Below are 19,475 nucleotides of genomic sequence, written 5' to 3' on the forward strand. Positions count from 1 at the left end.
GAGGATGATGATGACAGAAAGTCTCCTCTCTGTCAGTAGAGAATAATGATGACAGAAGGTCTCCTCTCAGTCTGGAGAGGATGATGATGACAGACGTTCCCTTCTTAGACTGAGGAGGATGATGATGACAGAAAGTCTGTTCTCTGTCAGTAGAGGATAATGATGACAGAAGGTCCCTTCTCAGTCTGGGAAGAATGATGATGACAGAAGTTCCCTTCTTAGACTGTGGAGGATGATGATGACAGAAGGTCCCCTTTCAGTCTGTGGGGGATGATGATGACAGAAGTTCCCTTTTTAGACTGTGGAAGATGATGATGACAGAAGGTCTCCTCTCTCTGTCTGTGGAGGATGATGATGACAGAAGGTCCCCTCTCAGTCATGGAGGACGATGATGACAGGTCTCTCTGTCAGTAGAGGATAATGATGACAGAAGTTCCCTTCTTAGACTGAGGAGGACAATGATGACAGAAGTTCCCTTCTTAGACTGTGGAGGATGATGATGACAGAAGGTCCCCTTTCAGTCTGTGGGGGATGATGTTGACAGAAGTCCCCTTCTTAGACTGTGGAGGATGATGATGATGACAGAAGGTCTCCTCTCTCAGTGTGTGGAGGATGATGATGACAGAAGTTCCCCTCTCAGTGTGTGGAGGACGATGATGACAGAAGGTCCCCTCTCAGTGTGTGGAGGATGATCATGACAGAAGGTCTCCTCTCAGTGTGTGGAGGATGATGATGACAGGTCCCCTCTCAGTCTGTGGAGGAGGATGATGATGACAGGTCTCCTCTCAGTCTGTGGAGGACGATGATGACAGAAGGTCCCCTCTCAGTGTGAGGAGGATGATGATGATAGAAGGTCCCCTCTCAGTGTGAGGAGGATGATGATGACAGGTCTCCTCTCAGTGTGAGGAGGATGATGATGACAGGTCCCCTCTCAGTCTGTGGAGGAGGATGATGACAGAAGGTCCCCTCTCAGTGCGTGGAGGAGGATGATGATGACAGAAGGTCTCCTCTCAGTGTGTGGAGGATGATGATGACAGAAGGTCCCCTCTCAGTGTAAGGATGATGATGATGATGATGATGACAGGTCTCTCAGTCTGTGGAGGAGGAGGATGATGACAGGTCTCCTCTCAGTGTGTGGAGGATGATGATGGCAGAAGGTCCCCTCTCAGTGTGTAGAGGATGATGATGATGACAGAAGGTCCCCTCTCAGTCTGTGGAGGAGGAGGATGATGACAGGTCCCCTCTCAGTGTGTGGAGGATGATGATGACAGTAGGTCTCCTCTCAGTCTGTGGAGGAGGATGATGATGACAGAAGGTCCCCTCTCAGTGTGTGGAGGATGATGATGACAGGTCCCCTCTCAGTGTGAGGAGGAGGATGATAACAGGTCTCCTCTCAGTCTGTGGAGGAGGATGATGATGACAGGTCTCTCAGTGTGTGGAGGAGGATGATGATGATGACAGGTCTCCTCTCAGTGTGTGGAGGATGATGATGACAGGTCCCCTCTCAGTGTGAGGATGATGATGATGACAGGTCTCCTCTCTGTCTGTGGAGGATGATGATGACAGGTCCCCTCTCAGTGTGAGCAGGATGATGATGACAGGTCTCCTCTCAGTCTGTGGAAGAGGATGATGATGACAGGTCTCCTCTCTGTCTGTGGAGGATGATGATGACAGGTCCCCTCTCAGTGTGAGGAGGATGATGATGGCAGGTCTCCTCTCTGTCTGTGGAGGAGGATGATGATGACAGGTCTCCTCTCTGTCTGTGAAGGAGGATGATGATGACAGGTCTCCTCTTAGTGTGTGGAGGAGGATGACGATGACAGGTCTCCTGTCTGTGGAGGAGGATGACGATGACAGGTCTCCTCTCAGTCTGCGGAGGAGGATGATGATGACAGTGTGTCCTGTGGTCAGTGCTCTCGGTGTGGCTGGATGTTGGAGGACTGTACAGGTTGTCATAGCCCCGCCCCCCGCTCGGTGTGACAACAACAAGCCGTGCTCGGAGCAGGCAGCACTTTTCCGGCTGATTTTCTCGCTGTCATTCGCTCTCAATGTTTGATCAATGTGCTGCCAGAGAGAGCCCGAGCCGAGCGATCCTCCTCCTCCTCCTCCTCCCGCTGCTCTCCATCTCCTAACTTTGTGGTAGACTTGGGAAGAGGCAGCCTCAGCCCAGAGCCCGAGCCGTGCCGGACTTCTCCCACCGTGGGGGCTCCTTCCTCGCCGGCCAATCACTGCTCTCCGTTCAACTTATTTCTTTGATGGTAGATTGTTGTTTCGTTCAGTAACTTTCTCGCCATTGTAGAGCACGGGGAGGTCCTCCTATGTGACCATGGCCGTGCCGGCTGCTTTGATCCCACCGACTCAGCTGGTGATCGCTACGTCCGCACCGTCCTCATCCACCAGCTCGTCCTCCTCTTCTCCCACCCCATCGGTCGCCCCTTCTTCCTCCGGCCCCAGCCTCTACAGACCGGAGCCCATTGCGGCCACCACGGTGACATCCAGCATCAGCAGCCCGGCTGCCACCAACATCTCCAGCAGTAGCAGCAATCCAGCCGGGGCTGGAGGGAACAACTGCAGCAGCAACAGCCCCAGCTTGGCCACCACCAACAACAGCGGCATCAGCCACCACCACAACCCTCTACCCAACACCCCCAGCACCTCCACCAGCACCACCACCACATGTACCAGCAGCAGCAGTGCCCCCAACACCAACCTGCCTGGGAAGCCTGTCTACTCCACTCCATCCCCAGTGGAGAACATCCCCCAGAACAATGAGTGCAGGATGGTGGACCTGAGAGGGGCCAAGGTGGCCTCCTTTACGGTGGATGGTTGTGAACTCATCTGCTTGCCCCAAGCCTTTGACCTCTTCTTGAAGCATTTGGTCGGTGGGCTGCACACCGTTTACACCAAGCTCAAGAGGCTGGAGATCACACCGGTGGTGTGCAACGTGGAGCAGGTCCGGATCTTGAGAGGATTGGGGGCCATCCAACCAGGGGTCAACCGCTGCAAACTCATTTCCAGGAAGGATTTTGAGACCTTGTACAACGACTGTACCAACGCCAGGTGAGCCCGCTTTGATTATGTCCACCTAGAACTTCAACCACTAAAAAAGGTTTTGAAGCAGGACAACCTAAGAGTAGACCACTTCTATGTTTATCCAATATCTTGTTGTTGTGTAAATATAAACCGTATGTACAAATATACCAATGAGCGTATAAGTATCTGTCATAAATGTGCATGTTGTGTTGTTTTTCCACAATTTCTTCTAGGTGGGAATGGAAGAGTTGGTATTAGAACTTTGGGTGATGCCTCAAGTCCTCAATTTCCAACTCAACTCCCCCTCCTCTTCTTGAACTTGCCTAAGAGCATTCAATTAACTCTCCTCTACATCTTTGTTCAGAGGAAACACTTGTACTAACGGTTCACAGACATTCAGCAGGTGGTACGGCTTACATGTTTTGAATTCTTCGCCTCTTGCAGCAATGGCTAGTTCCTCAAATAGATACATACCGTTATTATAAATGAGATTGTCATGGGCCAACAAAGAAAGAGTCATTGAAATAGATGGAGCTGAGTTTTACAAGATTTCCTGAAATAGTTCACTCAAGCTGGGGAAGGGGGGGAATTTGGTGACTCTTAAGTAGTGAATTTTAATGTTCTTTTACCCTTGATGCTCCAGAATGAGTAAAAAGAAAAAAAATGTCACCTCTCTGATTATTTTGTTTTTCCTGACATCATGAGATATTACTACGTGGTGAAGTTAACTTCACCATTTTGGACACAGCAGTCCTAGAGGTTCTTTGATCCTCCAGGACTGCTGTATCAGCTTCCATGGAAAATATTCATTAATAAACAAAAGCTCCACCAGCTTTTATGATCGTAAGTCTGCTTAACACGTGGTAAAACTACCGTTTGTTCCCCTCTGGAAGCATTCGGAAACTTTAGTGCTGAGGAACAAGTAAAAGGCATTAAGGCAAATTGTTAAAGGGGGCCAGGGAATTGTGAGAGGTGTCTGGAGGGAAGCTTATTAAAATTCAGTGCTAAAAGTCATCTTGAAACATTAGACAGGGAACCAGAAGATTATTCCTGTAAACAAACAAAATAAAGTATACTCCAGGGGGCAAGCGGATTTAGTGGTGGAGTTTAATTTGTGGCATGTGGTAACTAGAGTTTAGGGTAGGTACGGTTATTGGTTGTGGTATCAACATGTGACAGCTAGAGGAATTCAGTGGGGATTTACATGTTTAGATATGAAGAAAAGAGCAAGTGACCTACTGGGACACTAGAGAGCTGGCTTTTCTCATGGGGACAGCTTTCACTAGCAAGCTCAGTGCTGGGTAGGAACCATAAATTCACTGACCCTTTGAAGGTTTTATTATCCAGCCAGATTACAGTACACATGAAATTTAAGTGTATAGAAGGGTCAATCAAGCTCTCTAACAAGCAGATGGGCATATCAACTACAGCGGAGTGGGCAAATCTAAAGATTAAAGAAATCGTGTTATTTAACCTTGTAAACATTTTCTGCTATTACAGATTAAGTGCAAGGACAGTCCAGTTCATTACACTGAAATAAGACTCTAGTCAGCACCAACTTTTTTTTTTTTTTTTACAACCGACATTAATTATTTAAATCATGTTTTAAAAATTCATTTATTTTAATAGAAGCTGTTTGAAAATAATGTAAACTAGCTAATTTACCTAAACATAAATATTACATTTTAGTTCGTTTATTAAATTGGTATACAATATTGGCCTATTTTCATTCTGTTTAGATGTGTTATTAAGTAGATCTATATCCTATATATTCGTTCATTTTCTTTTTATTTAATTAATAAAATAGCAGTGATAAAAGATCAGGTCTTGAAATGCTATTCATCAGATAAAATCAATGCTTTTTTTTAAAGTGAAAAACACATATTAATCCATGAAATGATCTAAAATATATTTTATTTTTTTTACTGTAATGAAAAAGTACACAGGGCTGAATTTTAAAATATTGAAGTGCAAGGTGCAAAAAAAGAAAATAAATGATATAAAAAAAAGCTACAGTACATTTAGGTTTAATCATTTATTATACTTTAATTAGCACACTTGTGTACTATACAATACTATTTCACACAGGGCACCAAAATATACACATTCCCAAACTTAATGTTCCATTTTGGAATGCTTTTGTTCCTGCATGTTCCATTTGCAGTTAATTAGTTGATGTGTTTATCACTGCTTACTTGTGGTTCTGACCTTTGACCCCATCTCATTTATTTATTATTTTGTTGTACATGTAGAATCAAGGTCACTAAAATGTGGGTGAAAATAGCATGCTTAGCAATGCATGTCCACAGATGGAACTGTGAAACTACTGAAATAAGTTCGCTAACATTTAAGAGCTAACTTTAGGGGTAACTGAAGCATTTCTAGGTTTAGAACATTTATTTAAACCTATGTGCTTTTGCAAGAAATAATTCTTTGACTTAATAAGCTGTTTCACCACAATTATATTTGCTTAAGTGAAATTGCTATTTCAAGACTGACTTATCCTCTTTAATGGTGTTGTCATCCGTTTATAAGCAATAATTAATGATTTAGCTCGTAGCTAATGTTGGAGGAACTTTTTTTTAAAGAAGTATTGGGCAATAACTCATTTGCTGTTCATTTGTTGTTCCAGGAATGTATTGTCTAATGAAGAAAAACATAAACATTCATTGACAAGATTTATTTTCTACCTCCTTTTTTGGGTTGTCTGTTTTTTTGTTTTTTTTTTGTATAGTTTTAGAATACAGACATACAATGTGAGTGATATAGAGGCAGGTGACAGTTTTATTTGTTTATTGGAATGGGAATTTTAGATATTCATCGCTGCTTACACCATTCTCTTTTGTCATCTTCCAGCTAATTACGTAGCTAGAAGAAAAGCAGCAGGATAGTAAGAATTATATACAGATTAAAAAAAAATAATTCCTTGTTTAGTGATCAGTAAATGCTAGCTGACTGTTTTTCTATTATCTAAGGCTATTTCTGCATGTTTGGAAATTAATTTTTGTTTTACCATTTTATGTTTATTGATCAATTTCTGAGTATTGTTAATAGAATTTAGTGAAAAAAAAATCGACTTTCTGACTGTGTGCACAAATATCACCAATAAGTTTTACAACGCTTTTTGTGCAACTTGCAGCAGGGACTTGAACATTGCTATGCTGCACCTTTGTAGTGTCCGCCCTATTAAAATAAGTGAGTTTTTCACTTCCTATTGGATGAAGCTTTTGGGGTGACTCCATACTCAAATGGTCCATGTTTTATAAAAGCATTTCTGTGCCCTAGATGTTGTCACTATTTGGAGGAATTATTTGCAAACTACACTTCAAGCTGCAATACTATGTATTAAACTAGTTTATATTGCTCACTTATGTAGTTCAATTAAAATGTTAGTTACATCACCATCTATACAATATAATAGTCTACAGGCATTTGGCTAGATATTGTAATTTTCTTAAGATAATTTAAAATTTACATTTACACTTAAAAAAAATAAATAATACAAATATATATATATATGCACAGCAAGTATCAACACTGCACAGGATATTTGACAGCATAAAAGTATCAGTAGTTATCTGCAAAACAGGGATATTTCGTTGAAACATTAAATGAATAACCTTATATAATGGATAGTGGAGTGTACAGGACAGCCTGCTGCCTATTATATAATCTTACCAAATAATTGTCAAGTTCACTGAAGGGGTTATGTGAAGTACAAGATGCATTTTATTAAAGCTAGAAGTCACATTTTGTTGATCTATCATCTTTGGAAAAGTATATCTTTGGAAAATCCATATCACCTGTCATAATCAGAATTTACTATCTATAGATTACCTTTCCAAAGGCCCTCAAAGCAATTTACACTTATAGCTATTCTGTTACTACTCAATTACAGTTGGATAGCCGGAGGCACAATTAAATGCAGCTTGCCCAAGGTCAAACAAGGAGTCACTTGTACTGTCATAGAAAAACACACAAGGTTTTTTTTTGCCCATTTCAAACCTCTGTCTGTAAAAAAAAATAAAATAAATGTCGAAAAAAAGCAAGTCTGCTAGTAAACTTAGTACATACAGAACATATGTATAATTTCATATTTGAGTTAATAAAATTGAGATTTGAAAATTAATATATTAACAGCAATTTTGTATAAATGTATAGTTTGCATTTTAATAGCCTTGACATTTATACAATAAATTAATCTAGACTAAGATCAGCAAATAAGATGCAATAATAGTACAGAAATCGTAAAGACGTGGATTGACTGATATTCAGAAACTGAATGGAAAAAGCTACTGAAAGGTGTTGAAATCAATATCTGTTGATCTATAAACATGGTTTCAGTGTGTAACAGTATTTTAATTCAAAGCACAGTTATGTTTGTATTGCAGTGTACATCAAACTCTAATAAGTACACAATTTAAACTTTGTTATATGTCTGTTAAAAGTTTATTATTAGCATAAAATTTTTATATATATATATATATATATATATATATATATATATATATATACAAACATACTGATTTAAACTATGCTTACACAGATTGGATAATATGCAGTGTCTTGATGGCTTTTAGTGTGCTGGAAATAAAATATAGATGTTTGAGGTTTTTTTTTTTTTTTTTTTTTTTTTTTTGTACTTTATGTCTTCAAATGCCATTAGATGATTCAAAACACCATGCCATGGATTATTCTATTATTTAGGGTGCTCTTCCTTAAATATGTAGTAGAGCCTTTTCTGCCCAATTACTTCTATAGATACCAGCATGGAATTATCTTTGGCAGTGCATGTTGGCTTGATACAGGTAATAGAGCAGAACATAAGTCAAGTAGCACTTTGACATTAAAACATAATTTTAGCATGTGTCAAAGATCTGTCATTTGAGATTTTGTTGAACGTTTTTAAAGCGAGGATTGTTGAGATACATCATGATGATGGTTCTTGAACAGCCCTAAGACATACAGCCAGCACCCAAAAATGTCCACAGAACTGCATACTGGACGCAGTAGATTAGGTGACACAAGCTGCCTTTTAAAGTACTGTAGAGTGGTAAACTTATTTTCGAGGGGGGAGCAAGTTAAAGCAATTCACCTAAGAGCATCAACACTGGAATAGTAAAATTGCAATACTTTTTATAACAGTTTCAATTAGTTGCTCTATTACCTAACATAAACATTAGTGCTAGATAGTTTGCAAACACAACTTCAGCTTGTCTTCAGTGATCTCCACTCAAGGAGCCAAAAACATATTTCTGTTCTTATGTCCTAGTGTAGGTTTAAAAGTCTTTTTTTTCTGTTTATTACACAGCACCTAACCTGTATTCTAGTAGTGTTCAGTTACGTAAATTATAGTTATACTCATGGTGGCATTCTGTGCATTTACAGATTGCATGCATCAGACTGGACCTCAGCCATGAAAGCCTATCATGCAAAGTGGTAGTATGTAGCATTAGATAATAGGACAATTGTCCATCTCACTTGCTTTTCAAGTGCTTGTAGCTCTGAACTTTTAACCAGCAGTGGTTGTGCCATGTTTAAAGCAGCAAGGGGACCCCTAGGGACAGAAACTTGACCTGCTTTTATGAAACCATAGAATTACATTTATTCAAGTTATCCCATGGGAAAATAGTCAGCAGATTCTAGCCCAATCCCCATTATTGGAGTCTTACAGGTCATCTTTAAATTCTTTTACACACACTTGATTAAATGTTTCAGGTTAGCATGATATCATTTTTTAAAAATGATAAATTATATGCATGCTAATGTACACATGCACACACACATCACACACAGGGCAGTAAATATATATTTCCTCCAGACAGGGAAGTGATATATAAATAAAATAAGGTATTTATCAATCATTAAAAACACAGCAATGAAAAGTTAAACATTAAAACAATCCAGCATGTGTAACGCATGAAGTTGTTTTACAGGATATTTTTAGAGCGCATTAATACGATATGCTAAATTGTGCTTACATTTCAACTGCTACTTTTAAAACGAGCTACATTAATGAAAGTATGTGGTGTCAAAAGTTATTGGATGAAATATTTTAGTAACTCTCAAAGACTTTCAATTTATTTTACAACTTTAAAAAATATTTATTTAAAAAAAATGTCTATGTATGAAATATATGATAGGTGAGATCTCCTTATTTAATCCTTTTACCTATTTTAACCTGTTAATTAAATGGTTTCATTAAAATTCATATGCACACAACAATTTAAAGATCATATTTCATTTCCAGTATTACCATACTGACAAGATGATTTTAATGTGCGTTTTGTAAAACCCTTATTTTATTCCCTCCACATTTAAAATAAAATAAAATATTAACTTCGATCAAGTGCTAAATCCCATTTGCTTACATCAAGTAAAACATGGCATTAAAATTAAAAGGATCGTTGAAGTTTGCAGATGGAGATATGTTTGTTATGTATACCACGCTGCTTCAAGTCATTGGCATTCCGTTACTTTTTTTTTTTTTTTTGATGTGTGTAGGTGAGGGAGGGGTAAACACAGTGGAATATGGTGAATGGGCTGATTGAAAAGGCATAAAGAAGTCTGGCCTAGTATAGAAAGGTCTTTGGTGGGTGCATGACAAGGATGCTGTTTGTTTTTCATACAAGTTGTTTGTGATTTGAGGGACCCCAGGGAAATCTCTTGATCATTTTCACATCTGTTCCTGTCAAAGTGGGTGCTAAGATACCGGTCACCCAGCAACCAAGACCAAGTGGGAATAGGCCTGATAATAACTTCAAAAAGAAATGACAGATGTTAGATTATGATGAAAGACAAAATGCATGAAAAATGAGCTCCTTATATTCAAAAATTTGTTCAAGTACCTTCATGCAAATTAAATGAATACTGGAAATTTGCATGTAGTAATTTATATGTTTGTTCACTCAGAGGAAAAAAAAAAGAAAGCGATAGATACATTTGAAATCACAGATTTTTTCTGCAGTAATTAACATACAAGGCAGTCACTCTTTCTAAAATGGGATTAACCACCTGGGTTCTCTACTGTCAAACTAAATCCATAAACATATTTCTTTTTAACAAACACCACTACACTGCAAAATGATATCAGTGAAGTCTCTTTTCTAATGTATTACAGGACTGTAAATGCGAATTAAGATTGCTCCACGGAAATGTATTTTAGGTTTTAAGGAGTAGCTAGACTACAAGTACTCTTGGTTAAATATAATATTCATTAATAAAACATCAGCTCAAATAGATTTAGCACAATTGCTGCGTTCTTAAGTGACTGGTCAAGCAAAGTTTTCCTTTGGTCTAATGTATCGTCGTATTACATGGGCACATATGTGGTCGAAAACGGTATTAATAATTGATACATCTTAAAAATGATTCTTCTCCTGCTAACAACATAATTATTGGGATGTTCACTCAACAATCAGTGTTTAGAAGGCAAAATGGAAATGTTCGTTTGGAGAAAGGACTTTGAGCCTTCGTTTAGCAGTGTCTAATGTGGTCACGTAGAGAAATTGATTTTCCTCAGAAATTAATTAATTTTTCATATCGCCTTAAGCTGCAGTTAAAAAGAGTGCATACTAGCCTGTTTTTTTCCAGAAATATTGCCTAATCATATTAATACCATTGCCCTAAGGATGAAAAGATAATTGTACAAATGCATTTGGAAATATGTATCACTGAGTATTTATGATTAAATTATGCAAATAACCCAGTTCTCATCCTTTCCAGACACAGATTGTCTAATTAGGATTGATATGCTGAATAGATGTTCCAGAATTTGAATACAAGCATGTCCAAAGAGCAGAAAATTGGAAATGACAAGGCTGAAATGCTAAGAAAAGTGCTTTTTTTCACTTTTCAATAAATGCTGTTGTGTTCACTATATGAAATATGCACAGTCCTGCTTCCTTGCATCCATTAAACATCACATTTGTTTGTAGATTGCATTGCTCGTAATATTTACACATTTTTTATTATCGCTTTCTTACTGTATCTATCCACTTATTGCATGCAGTTAAGAATTTTATTAACTGATCATAGATATTGCTCTATAAATTAATACTTACCCTTTAGCAAATGGCTCAGGATGCCATATTTTCATAAGCTTTTGGGTTTTTGAAAACTTTATGGTCTGCGTTTTTGTAATTCATGTAGCTGTTTAGCAGTGCCTATGCCTTTACGTGATACATTATTGGGTAGCAGGCTTGCTGATATGGAACTTTGAGTGAAAAATGCTAAGATTACACAGTAGCTGTTACTATTCCAGCCATTGTTAGCAGGGGATAGTCAGTCTCTATGAACTTTGCTGGCTTCTGCTTCCCATCTGCAAGATGATGGATTGCTATGTTTAATACATTTCTGCTTTTGTCTGACTGTCATAGCGCAAACAGACAGCACTATCAGCGACAACAATTGTCACTGCGGACAACTTTTCATATTAAAATGTGTTTGGAAAAAAGAGCCTTTTACACATCAAATATTCTTTTGTAACTGATAAATGTATAGCTTAATTTTTTTTTTTTGAAAATCACCCTCCGATTACAAAAAGATAAGAAGCTCTAGAAAAATTGAAAGAGTCTTTATGACTTCTTTCAAATAAAATTTTTGAATTGTTTCACATTCTATGCTTGGATGAAAATATTTAATATATATTGTTTTACATTGTTAGTGTAGATATAGTATGGTATGTTAAAGCAGTAAACTGCTTGGGCCCCCTCCTTCTACACAGTTCATTAGTAGGTGTAAAATGAAAAAGTTAGGGTTAGTGACTTTAAAGCTGGATGAACAAATCTTGGATGGAAATGTGGACGCATGGATGGTTGAATCTTCTGCTGGCTATTGTATTCTGACAGAGGACACCTGAGGCTATCAAAATGCCTGAACAGTGACTGCCGCTGATTGGCTGCAGACACTTTTAGGCTGACTTTTCTTTTTCCACCCGGCTCTTTTGGTTTCTCAATCAAAGTTTGTACAGCAAGGCGCTGTCACCAGTGGTGTATGACCAGGCTACTTTACCCCATTTTGCTCGGTGGCACCTATGCAAGGCTGATGTCAGATTCCTTCTAGCTAGATCCTGGAGAGAGCAGATTAAATTTTGCATGAAGGCACTCTTACAATGGACTAGAGTGTCTTTTCATGAGATTTTGACTGCTCTGCATTTCCCAGGAACCTACCTGGAAGGATGGTGACATTGCGTCCAACAATGCAAAAGAGAGGTGTAAGGTTTGCATAATTTTATTTTTTTTGCAGTTGCATTTTACGCCTGTCAACAATAGGTATTTTTTGTAGAGGAAGGGGGCCCATGTTATTTAAACTGATCTTGTATTTTACTGCAGGGCCTGCTTTAAGAATTTTTATACAATATAAATATGTAATAAAAAGTAGACACCTTAGAAATGCCTGCAAACCCACAGAATGATAATAACAAACGGTACTTCTTTGTGTTCTGCTCTCAACATTTCTTTTAAATTGCACAAGTTTAGCAATTTGTGCAACACATCATTTGCTCTTTTATATCAGTTGACTTCTGTGTTAATTACAACACCATTAGTACAAAGCAAACACTATAAAGAAAAGGGCTGTACAGTGAAAATAATTACTTTTAAAGGCATTATGTATTTATTTTTGTTAGCAGCAATTTCTACAAAGCAAATATTTTGATATGGCTGGCAACCGCTAATTAAATTCACCGTGTAAAACAACACAAAGTTCCCTTAATGATTTTATTAAAGGACATTGAAGATAGGTATGCATTCCCTATATGTGCTTTATCCGCTAAAAAAAAAAAAGCCGGTCGTCAGCTAAAAAATACTCTCCAATAACTCAAATAAAATGGGAGGGGGATTTGTTCTGATAAGTGATTGGAGGGTTAGAATGAATTCCTCTGAAAATGGAGCTCTTTATTGTGCTGTGTATGTGCTAAGTGGACTTAATCACGTTGAACAAATGGCATCGCACTCGATAGCAGGTCTAATAATCAACACGTGACAGTGTTGTGTTGTGGTTTTCGGCTACATTTCTGCTGGATAGTTCTCGTTTTTGGTGATGACCTCACAAATAAACCATCAATGGATGAGTCATTTCTGTGCTCAGGCTATTCTCTGGGGCTATCCTATAATAACACAGACTGAAACAGCTTTTTATGGAGCACAGCTTACACTATTTGTTGCTGCTATCATCTAAAATATAGATTGTTCCAATCTGTTAGAATTTGGATGTCTGTGGTTAATTTTTACATCACAATAATACAGATGTTATGTTATTCCACAAGGAATTAGCGCTGTGCTTTTTCACTCACAACTGCAGGCAGCTGAAGTTAAACCAACCTTGGAACGTTCAGTAGCCCTTACTAAACTAGGCACTGGAGAATTGGGGGTGTCAGCATTTTCTGCTCTCATGTAATGCGCTGTTGATGTTACACGGCTTTTTGTGTCTTCTGCCCTTCTCAGTCCATATCATGAAGAAGTTGAGTTTTGAAAATCTCCCTATATACTCCATCTGAAGGTGTTAGCTTCTGGGCTGCTCTCAATGTGGACAACAGAAGTTATGCCTTGGCTGTAGCACCTCCTCATAATTTAACCACTATGGAGCTCTAATGTCCCTTTCACACAGTTGGACTCTGCCAGTCAGATCCACCTATTCAGTGGGGGATCTGTCCACTGATCCCCGCTAAGTAGGCGGATGACAGATCCATGTCCAGTCCGCCTGTACAGAGCGGACACAAACACAGCCCGCTGTTCTCTATGGGGTAGTTGGATATAAACAGACCACCTCTCCGTTTACATCTATCATCTAATCCACTAGACCAGGGGTGTCAAACTGGCGGCCCTCTAGCTGTTGCGAAAGTCTCATCATGCCTCTACCTTTGGGAATCATGCTTGTAACTGTCAATCTTGCAATGCCTCATGGGACTTGTAGTTTAGCAACAGTTGGAGGGCCGCCTCTTTGACACCTGTGCACTAGACGGATGCGGATCTCCATCCGTCTGTTTTTAGCGGAGCGGATCAGATGCAGGCGGGTGTAAATGGACACAAGGCCATTTACATTCACCTCCCCATAGAACAGTGGATAGTCCGATCAGTCTGCCCATGTGAAAGGACCCTTAGAAAGCCATACAGAGACTAATGCAGACCATAGATGGTTCGTTTATTGGCCAATTTTTCATCCGAAAAAAAAAACATTGGTTGTTCTGTTGCCACCAATGATTGCAAAAATGGGCTGTTTTTCACAAATGTTCCAGCATGACCGATAAAAGAAATGAGGAGGAACCACGAAAATCAGCCGATACCATTGCCCCATTAAAAGTGTGAAAATCGGCCGATTATTCTTTCAGACAAAAAATAGACCGATAAACGAACCGTCTATAGCCTGCATTAGGGGCAGATTTGCTAAAACTGGTGCACTCAGAATCTGGTGCAGCTTTGCAGAGTAACCAATCAACATCTAACTTCAGCTTGTTCAATTAAGCTTTGACAATTAATCCTAGAAGCTGATTGGTTACTATGCAAAGCTGCACTGGATTCTGAGTGCACCAGTTTTAGCAAATCTCCCTCTAAGTCTCTGTATGGCTGTAAACTTCTTTGAACAATTTCAACACTTTGAACACCAACCCGTTTTCTGTTCTTATTGTATAGGCCTTCAGAAGCATTGTGCAAGACCAAATCTATCTTGCTATACACTAAAAAGAATCCTACGGGTATATAGGCCAATGCATGTAGTATTTACCACTACTTTCCACTGCCCTTGTAGATGTCCACTGGCAGTGCACATGTGTAAAAAAACACTGTAGAGATATAAAGAAAAAATGGTAACCACCCCAATTTATAACTACCTTTTGCAGCAAGGTGCACATGGAAGGGATTTTCACACAGCAAGCAACACAAAATGTATTTCCCAGCACACTTACAAGTTAGCTAGCAAAAATAAAGAAATAAATAATAAAAAAAAATAAGTTACATTGTCTACTAATTTGCATTAAAATAAGCTCCAAGGATCAGGGCCCTCCTAACCCTCTTGTATTGAACTATATAATTGCTGTATTGTCTCCCTTTATTTTGTAAAGCGCTGAGCAAACTGTTGGTGCTATATAATTCCTGTATTATAATAATAATAATAAAAATAAGGATTTTAGTTGCAAACATTTACAGATATACTGTATGTGGAAGCCAGTCTGCTCCTCAGGGCCCTTTTGTATAGAGTGTTCCTAACTATCAGAGTCTTCACGTTGGAGCGTATAATGCAATGGATACACTAAAGTATAACTAGAAGTGCATTTTTATTTTCATTTTGGATAGTGGAGATGGAATAGAACATCTCTCAGGCTTTTATTGCTGTTTGTGCCCCCAGTGCACCTCCTCTATTTTTCCTCTTTACCATTACCATCAAGAGTAAAAGTTAATGAAAAACCCATATTTTGGGTTGTCCTCAGACTAGGGATAGTGGGGAAATCTGTACTTCGGAGGGATTTCCTCTCACTTCCTGTTTTGGCTATGGGACAGGAAATGAAGTGAAATCGCCCAATGGGACACAGATGTGAAAAAAAAACTGTCGGGTTATACGCTTCCTTACTCTAAAATGAAAAGAATATTTTGCTTTGAGTTCTACTTTAAGGGTAGGTATGCCTAGAAGGACCCAATTCCTCCTTTAAGGCATAGGGACAACCCAGAAGCCCGGCAGAGCACAATGGCTGCTGAAGGCATCTAAAGTGTTCCACTGTAGAGGTAACATGGACAGACCTTCCAATCACTTTTCACTTTACAGATTCCACACTCCAGCCACTATAGTTAACACTGTTAAACTGTTAAATTCCAATGTAGGGGTGGACTGTCCATTTGGAAACTCGGGCACAGCCCGAGGGCCTGGGGTCAGTAGGGGGCCCCGTGAGATGCCCCTGGTACCTTTTTCATAGGCTGTTTTGAGTTTGGGCAAGAACACAGGGGCCCTATGATCCCCTATTGCCCGGGGGCCCCATGAGTTGTCAGTCCGCCCCTGTTCCAATGTAACTCATACATGGCCGGTTTTATGCCTGATGTGGCTAGAGAGCTTCACCATATAGAGGATTGTGTTAATCTCCAGTCCTGATTGTTAGGGACACACTGATGGTAGAGGTGGTAACATCATACCACTGCATGCTAGCCATCCATAAGACACAAACACTGTACCTATCATGATCTCTTGTCAGAAAACCAGTCCCATGTTTCACCTACTCCCTGTGTTTAGTGTTCTGCTCTGTCTCTGGAACACTGAAAATGTGGGAAATTAACTGCAAATAGAAAGTGTACAGGTGGGAGATTAACAGCAATGCTTTCAGATAAGGTTTCTCAAAGACGGGGGGTATATAGTTACTGCATGCCATGAAATTTCATAAGCACGCCACTTGTAGTTCAGAGTGCAAAAGTGGCTGCTAAAATATTACACCTGCCTCTCTGTCATGAACTGGGCATTAACAGTGCTGAACACACTGGCCTTGTAACTGCCTACTACTTAGAAAAGAAAACTGAGCTTCCCAACTGTCCCTCATTTGAGGGCTTGTCACTCTTTTAGAACCAAATCCATTTGTCTTTTTTTCCTTCTCAGTTGTCCCTTTTTTAGTGTGTAGTCTTTTATAAAAATGTATTATATAAACTTTCTCTGTCAACACTGACTATTTTAATCCTTATGTTGCTAGCATTAGTAAATAAGTAGGAAGGTATATTATATTTACCTGTATTTTTGGTTTTTTTTGTAACTGCTATAGTTGCTTCCTGGTTTCTGGCCTAGGCAAATTATGTCATATATCCTAGGGGTCTTCATGGGCATTTTCATTCATCTGGATGAAGGGAGGAGGGGCTTTCTCAGCTAGGCATGCCCTACAACCTGCCTGTCTGAGCTAAGGGCAGATGGATGCCAGGAAGTAAATGCTACATGAATCATCTGCCCTTATTCAAGATGGTCGCATCTAGAAATGCTAAGGGTTTTCTTCAAAGTGATTTCTCAGCAAAATAAAGCATGGAGACATGGATGGATTGGGGAGTTTGCTTTTAACATTAAAGTGTTACTAAACCCATGATCCTGCATTCACTATATCTGGTCTCCCACACACAACATGGAAATGCAATTATTTTAGTAAATATGAACTGCTAAATATTTTTTCTCATCAGCAGTATATAGCAGTAACTTCAATCAGTATCCAGCTGAGCGCTGGTTAAAGCTTGTAGGAGGAGTTTTCATTCTGCTCTGACTGTCCTATGAGGCTGCATAACCCCTGACCCTCTGTCTGGACAGAGCTGATTGGCCCTGTGCTGATCACATGCACCCTCCCAAAGAAAAAAAAAAACTCCCTAGCAATACATAATAAACTGATCATGTGCAGAGTGACTCCTACAGCTCTGTACTATCAGCAAATGGATTGGGGACAGTACACAATGCAGAGGATTGACCCCTTAGGTTCCACAGTAAGTAAATCAAGCATGATTTACTGCATACACAGACTGATTTTACTGTTGTGGCTTTAGTAACACTTTGAAAAGGATTTAATAGTATTTTTAGTTTGTGGTGCTAAGATACAGTTTGGTTCCGTTTTAAGCTGATGAAAGTGTTATACTATAATAATCTTTTAATTCATCGTCTAAATGATTGCATTTGTATAAGGAAAGGCAAAAGTGAATTTAAATTTCCTTCATATTCTGTTCAAAAAGGTGCTCATCTTTCTCATCACAGAAAGTTGATAGGTACAGTATGTACTAAGCTGGAGGTAGTCTACGCGTACAGTATGCATGTGTACTTTCACTGCACTGCTGAAATAAATATACCAGCAGGATTGTGTTGGGTATGCACACCTTAAATTGATTTGGCCATATATTGTTATAGATCAAATGATTGTAATAAGGAATAACAAATCAAAGTTACAGTAAAGCTTTTCAGCAAACACCACAGTGTGTCTGCACTTACCTTGGCAGCATCACATGGAGAATTTCAAACACCTTGTGCTTTCTAATGCAGGGCACTAGTAAGCAGCATTGGCTAAATCAAAAGTCAACACCGGTATGGCAAATAGCAGGTTACAATGGGTGTCAATTACTTCAAGAAAGAGTAGAGGTCTTACCATTGTCATTCTTGTTGAAACATCTGTACATTTTTATAAAGCTTTATGACCACACTCACTGTTCTCATTTTTATAATGCAGGTCTGTCGATCTGCTCAGACTATATAAATAATCTGTCCATACATATATATTGTGTTTTTTACATCAAAAAGTCTAGTTCTGCATTTGATACTTTCAAACAAGACTTTCAAACAAAGAAAAAGTGAGAAAATGTATCCTACCCACATCCTCTAACCTAAAAGTATAATTAAACCCTAAGAAAAAACTCTTTGCTTAGTGTTTAATATAGGTAGAATAATAAGCATCTAAAAAAACAAAAAATCTGTGTGCCGTGTAGGTTCTTCTCTTGACAGCCCCTTCCTGTTCATGCATCTGCTTGCTAGCCGGTGCACATTCCCTAGTGGTGACATGAACAATCTTCTGCTGGGTAATATGTCCCAAATGGCACAGGCTTGCAGGGCTCAGTCAATAAATTCAGACCGAATTTTCAGGTGCGCTGTACGTTGACATGTCAGTCTGCAGTCTGAACCCAGAGCAAGCTTCCTAGGGAGATAAACTGCTTCTGCATAGATATGCAATCGGTGAGCGTTGCCACCCCAGGAGAGGAAGTCTGTTACTGGAAGGTGCTAATAAAGGAATGGAAATCCTACCAAAAAAAAAAACTATTAAAGTTACACCAAAAGACTTATCTGGGTTAGCTGGGCTGATAACAACAAGGCAGCACCACATCCTCATGTGAACTAGAATGATTTTTTATATAAAAATGAATGAATCTTTTCAGGTGCCGGACCATGAAAACATTAAAATAAACTTTTCTGATATAAAAAAATCTTTCTACACCAAAAGACTGGTAAACCGCAGTATATTAAACTCCAATTGCAGCTCCAGGCTCCCTCCTCCCAGGAGTTTTTTCTTTTTTTTGCCTATTTTTTATGCTTACCTTTTGCGGATATCTAAAGGTTATATGATGTGCTGGGTCTTCTGATCTTCTTCAACAGTGGCCAGTCCTTGGTGACATGATGATGTCGAGCCACGTACTATATTATTAACAGGTCAATGACACCCTGCACTCATAGTAAGTTATTATTTTTATTTTTATACAGGATTTATATAACAACAACACTTTACGCTGCGGTTTACAACATAGGGGCAGTACTATCACCATACAATCTAATACAGTAGGAATCAGAGGACCCTGCTTGTTAGTGCTTACAATCTAGAAAGGGAGGGTCAAGAGATACAAAAGCTAATAACTGTGGGGATGAACTGATGGAGAAAATAAAACTATAGCTGTTAGGTTAGGTTGTTAGGTTAGGTTGGAACGGGATAGTGTTCTCTGAAAAGAAGCATTTTCAGGAATCAT

General features: G+C 39.1%; 1 protein-coding gene across 4 annotated transcripts in view; it reads left to right on the forward strand.

Moving 5' to 3' along the window:
- Positions 1–1,977: 1,977 nt before the first annotated feature.
- DACH1 (dachshund family transcription factor 1) overlaps positions 1,978–19,475 on the forward strand; it is a 439,484-nt gene continuing 421,986 nt past the window's right edge. For 2 of the 4 annotated variants that reach the window (XM_089668267.1, XM_089668310.1), the window contains exon 1: positions 1,978–3,060. In XM_089668267.1, the coding sequence (XP_089524393.1) occupies positions 2,327–3,060 (734 nt within the window). In that variant the 5' untranslated portion in view covers positions 1,978–2,326. The remainder of the gene's footprint in view (positions 3,061–19,475) is intronic. The other 2 variants (XM_089668302.1, XM_089668320.1) reach the window with 2 other exon arrangements.

The sequence above is a fragment of the Staurois parvus genome, unplaced genomic scaffold (genome assembly GCF_062004578.1).
Source record: "Staurois parvus isolate SC_StPar_1 unplaced genomic scaffold, SC_StPar_1.0 ptg000007l, whole genome shotgun sequence".
NCBI lineage: Eukaryota > Metazoa > Chordata > Amphibia > Anura > Ranidae > Staurois > Staurois parvus.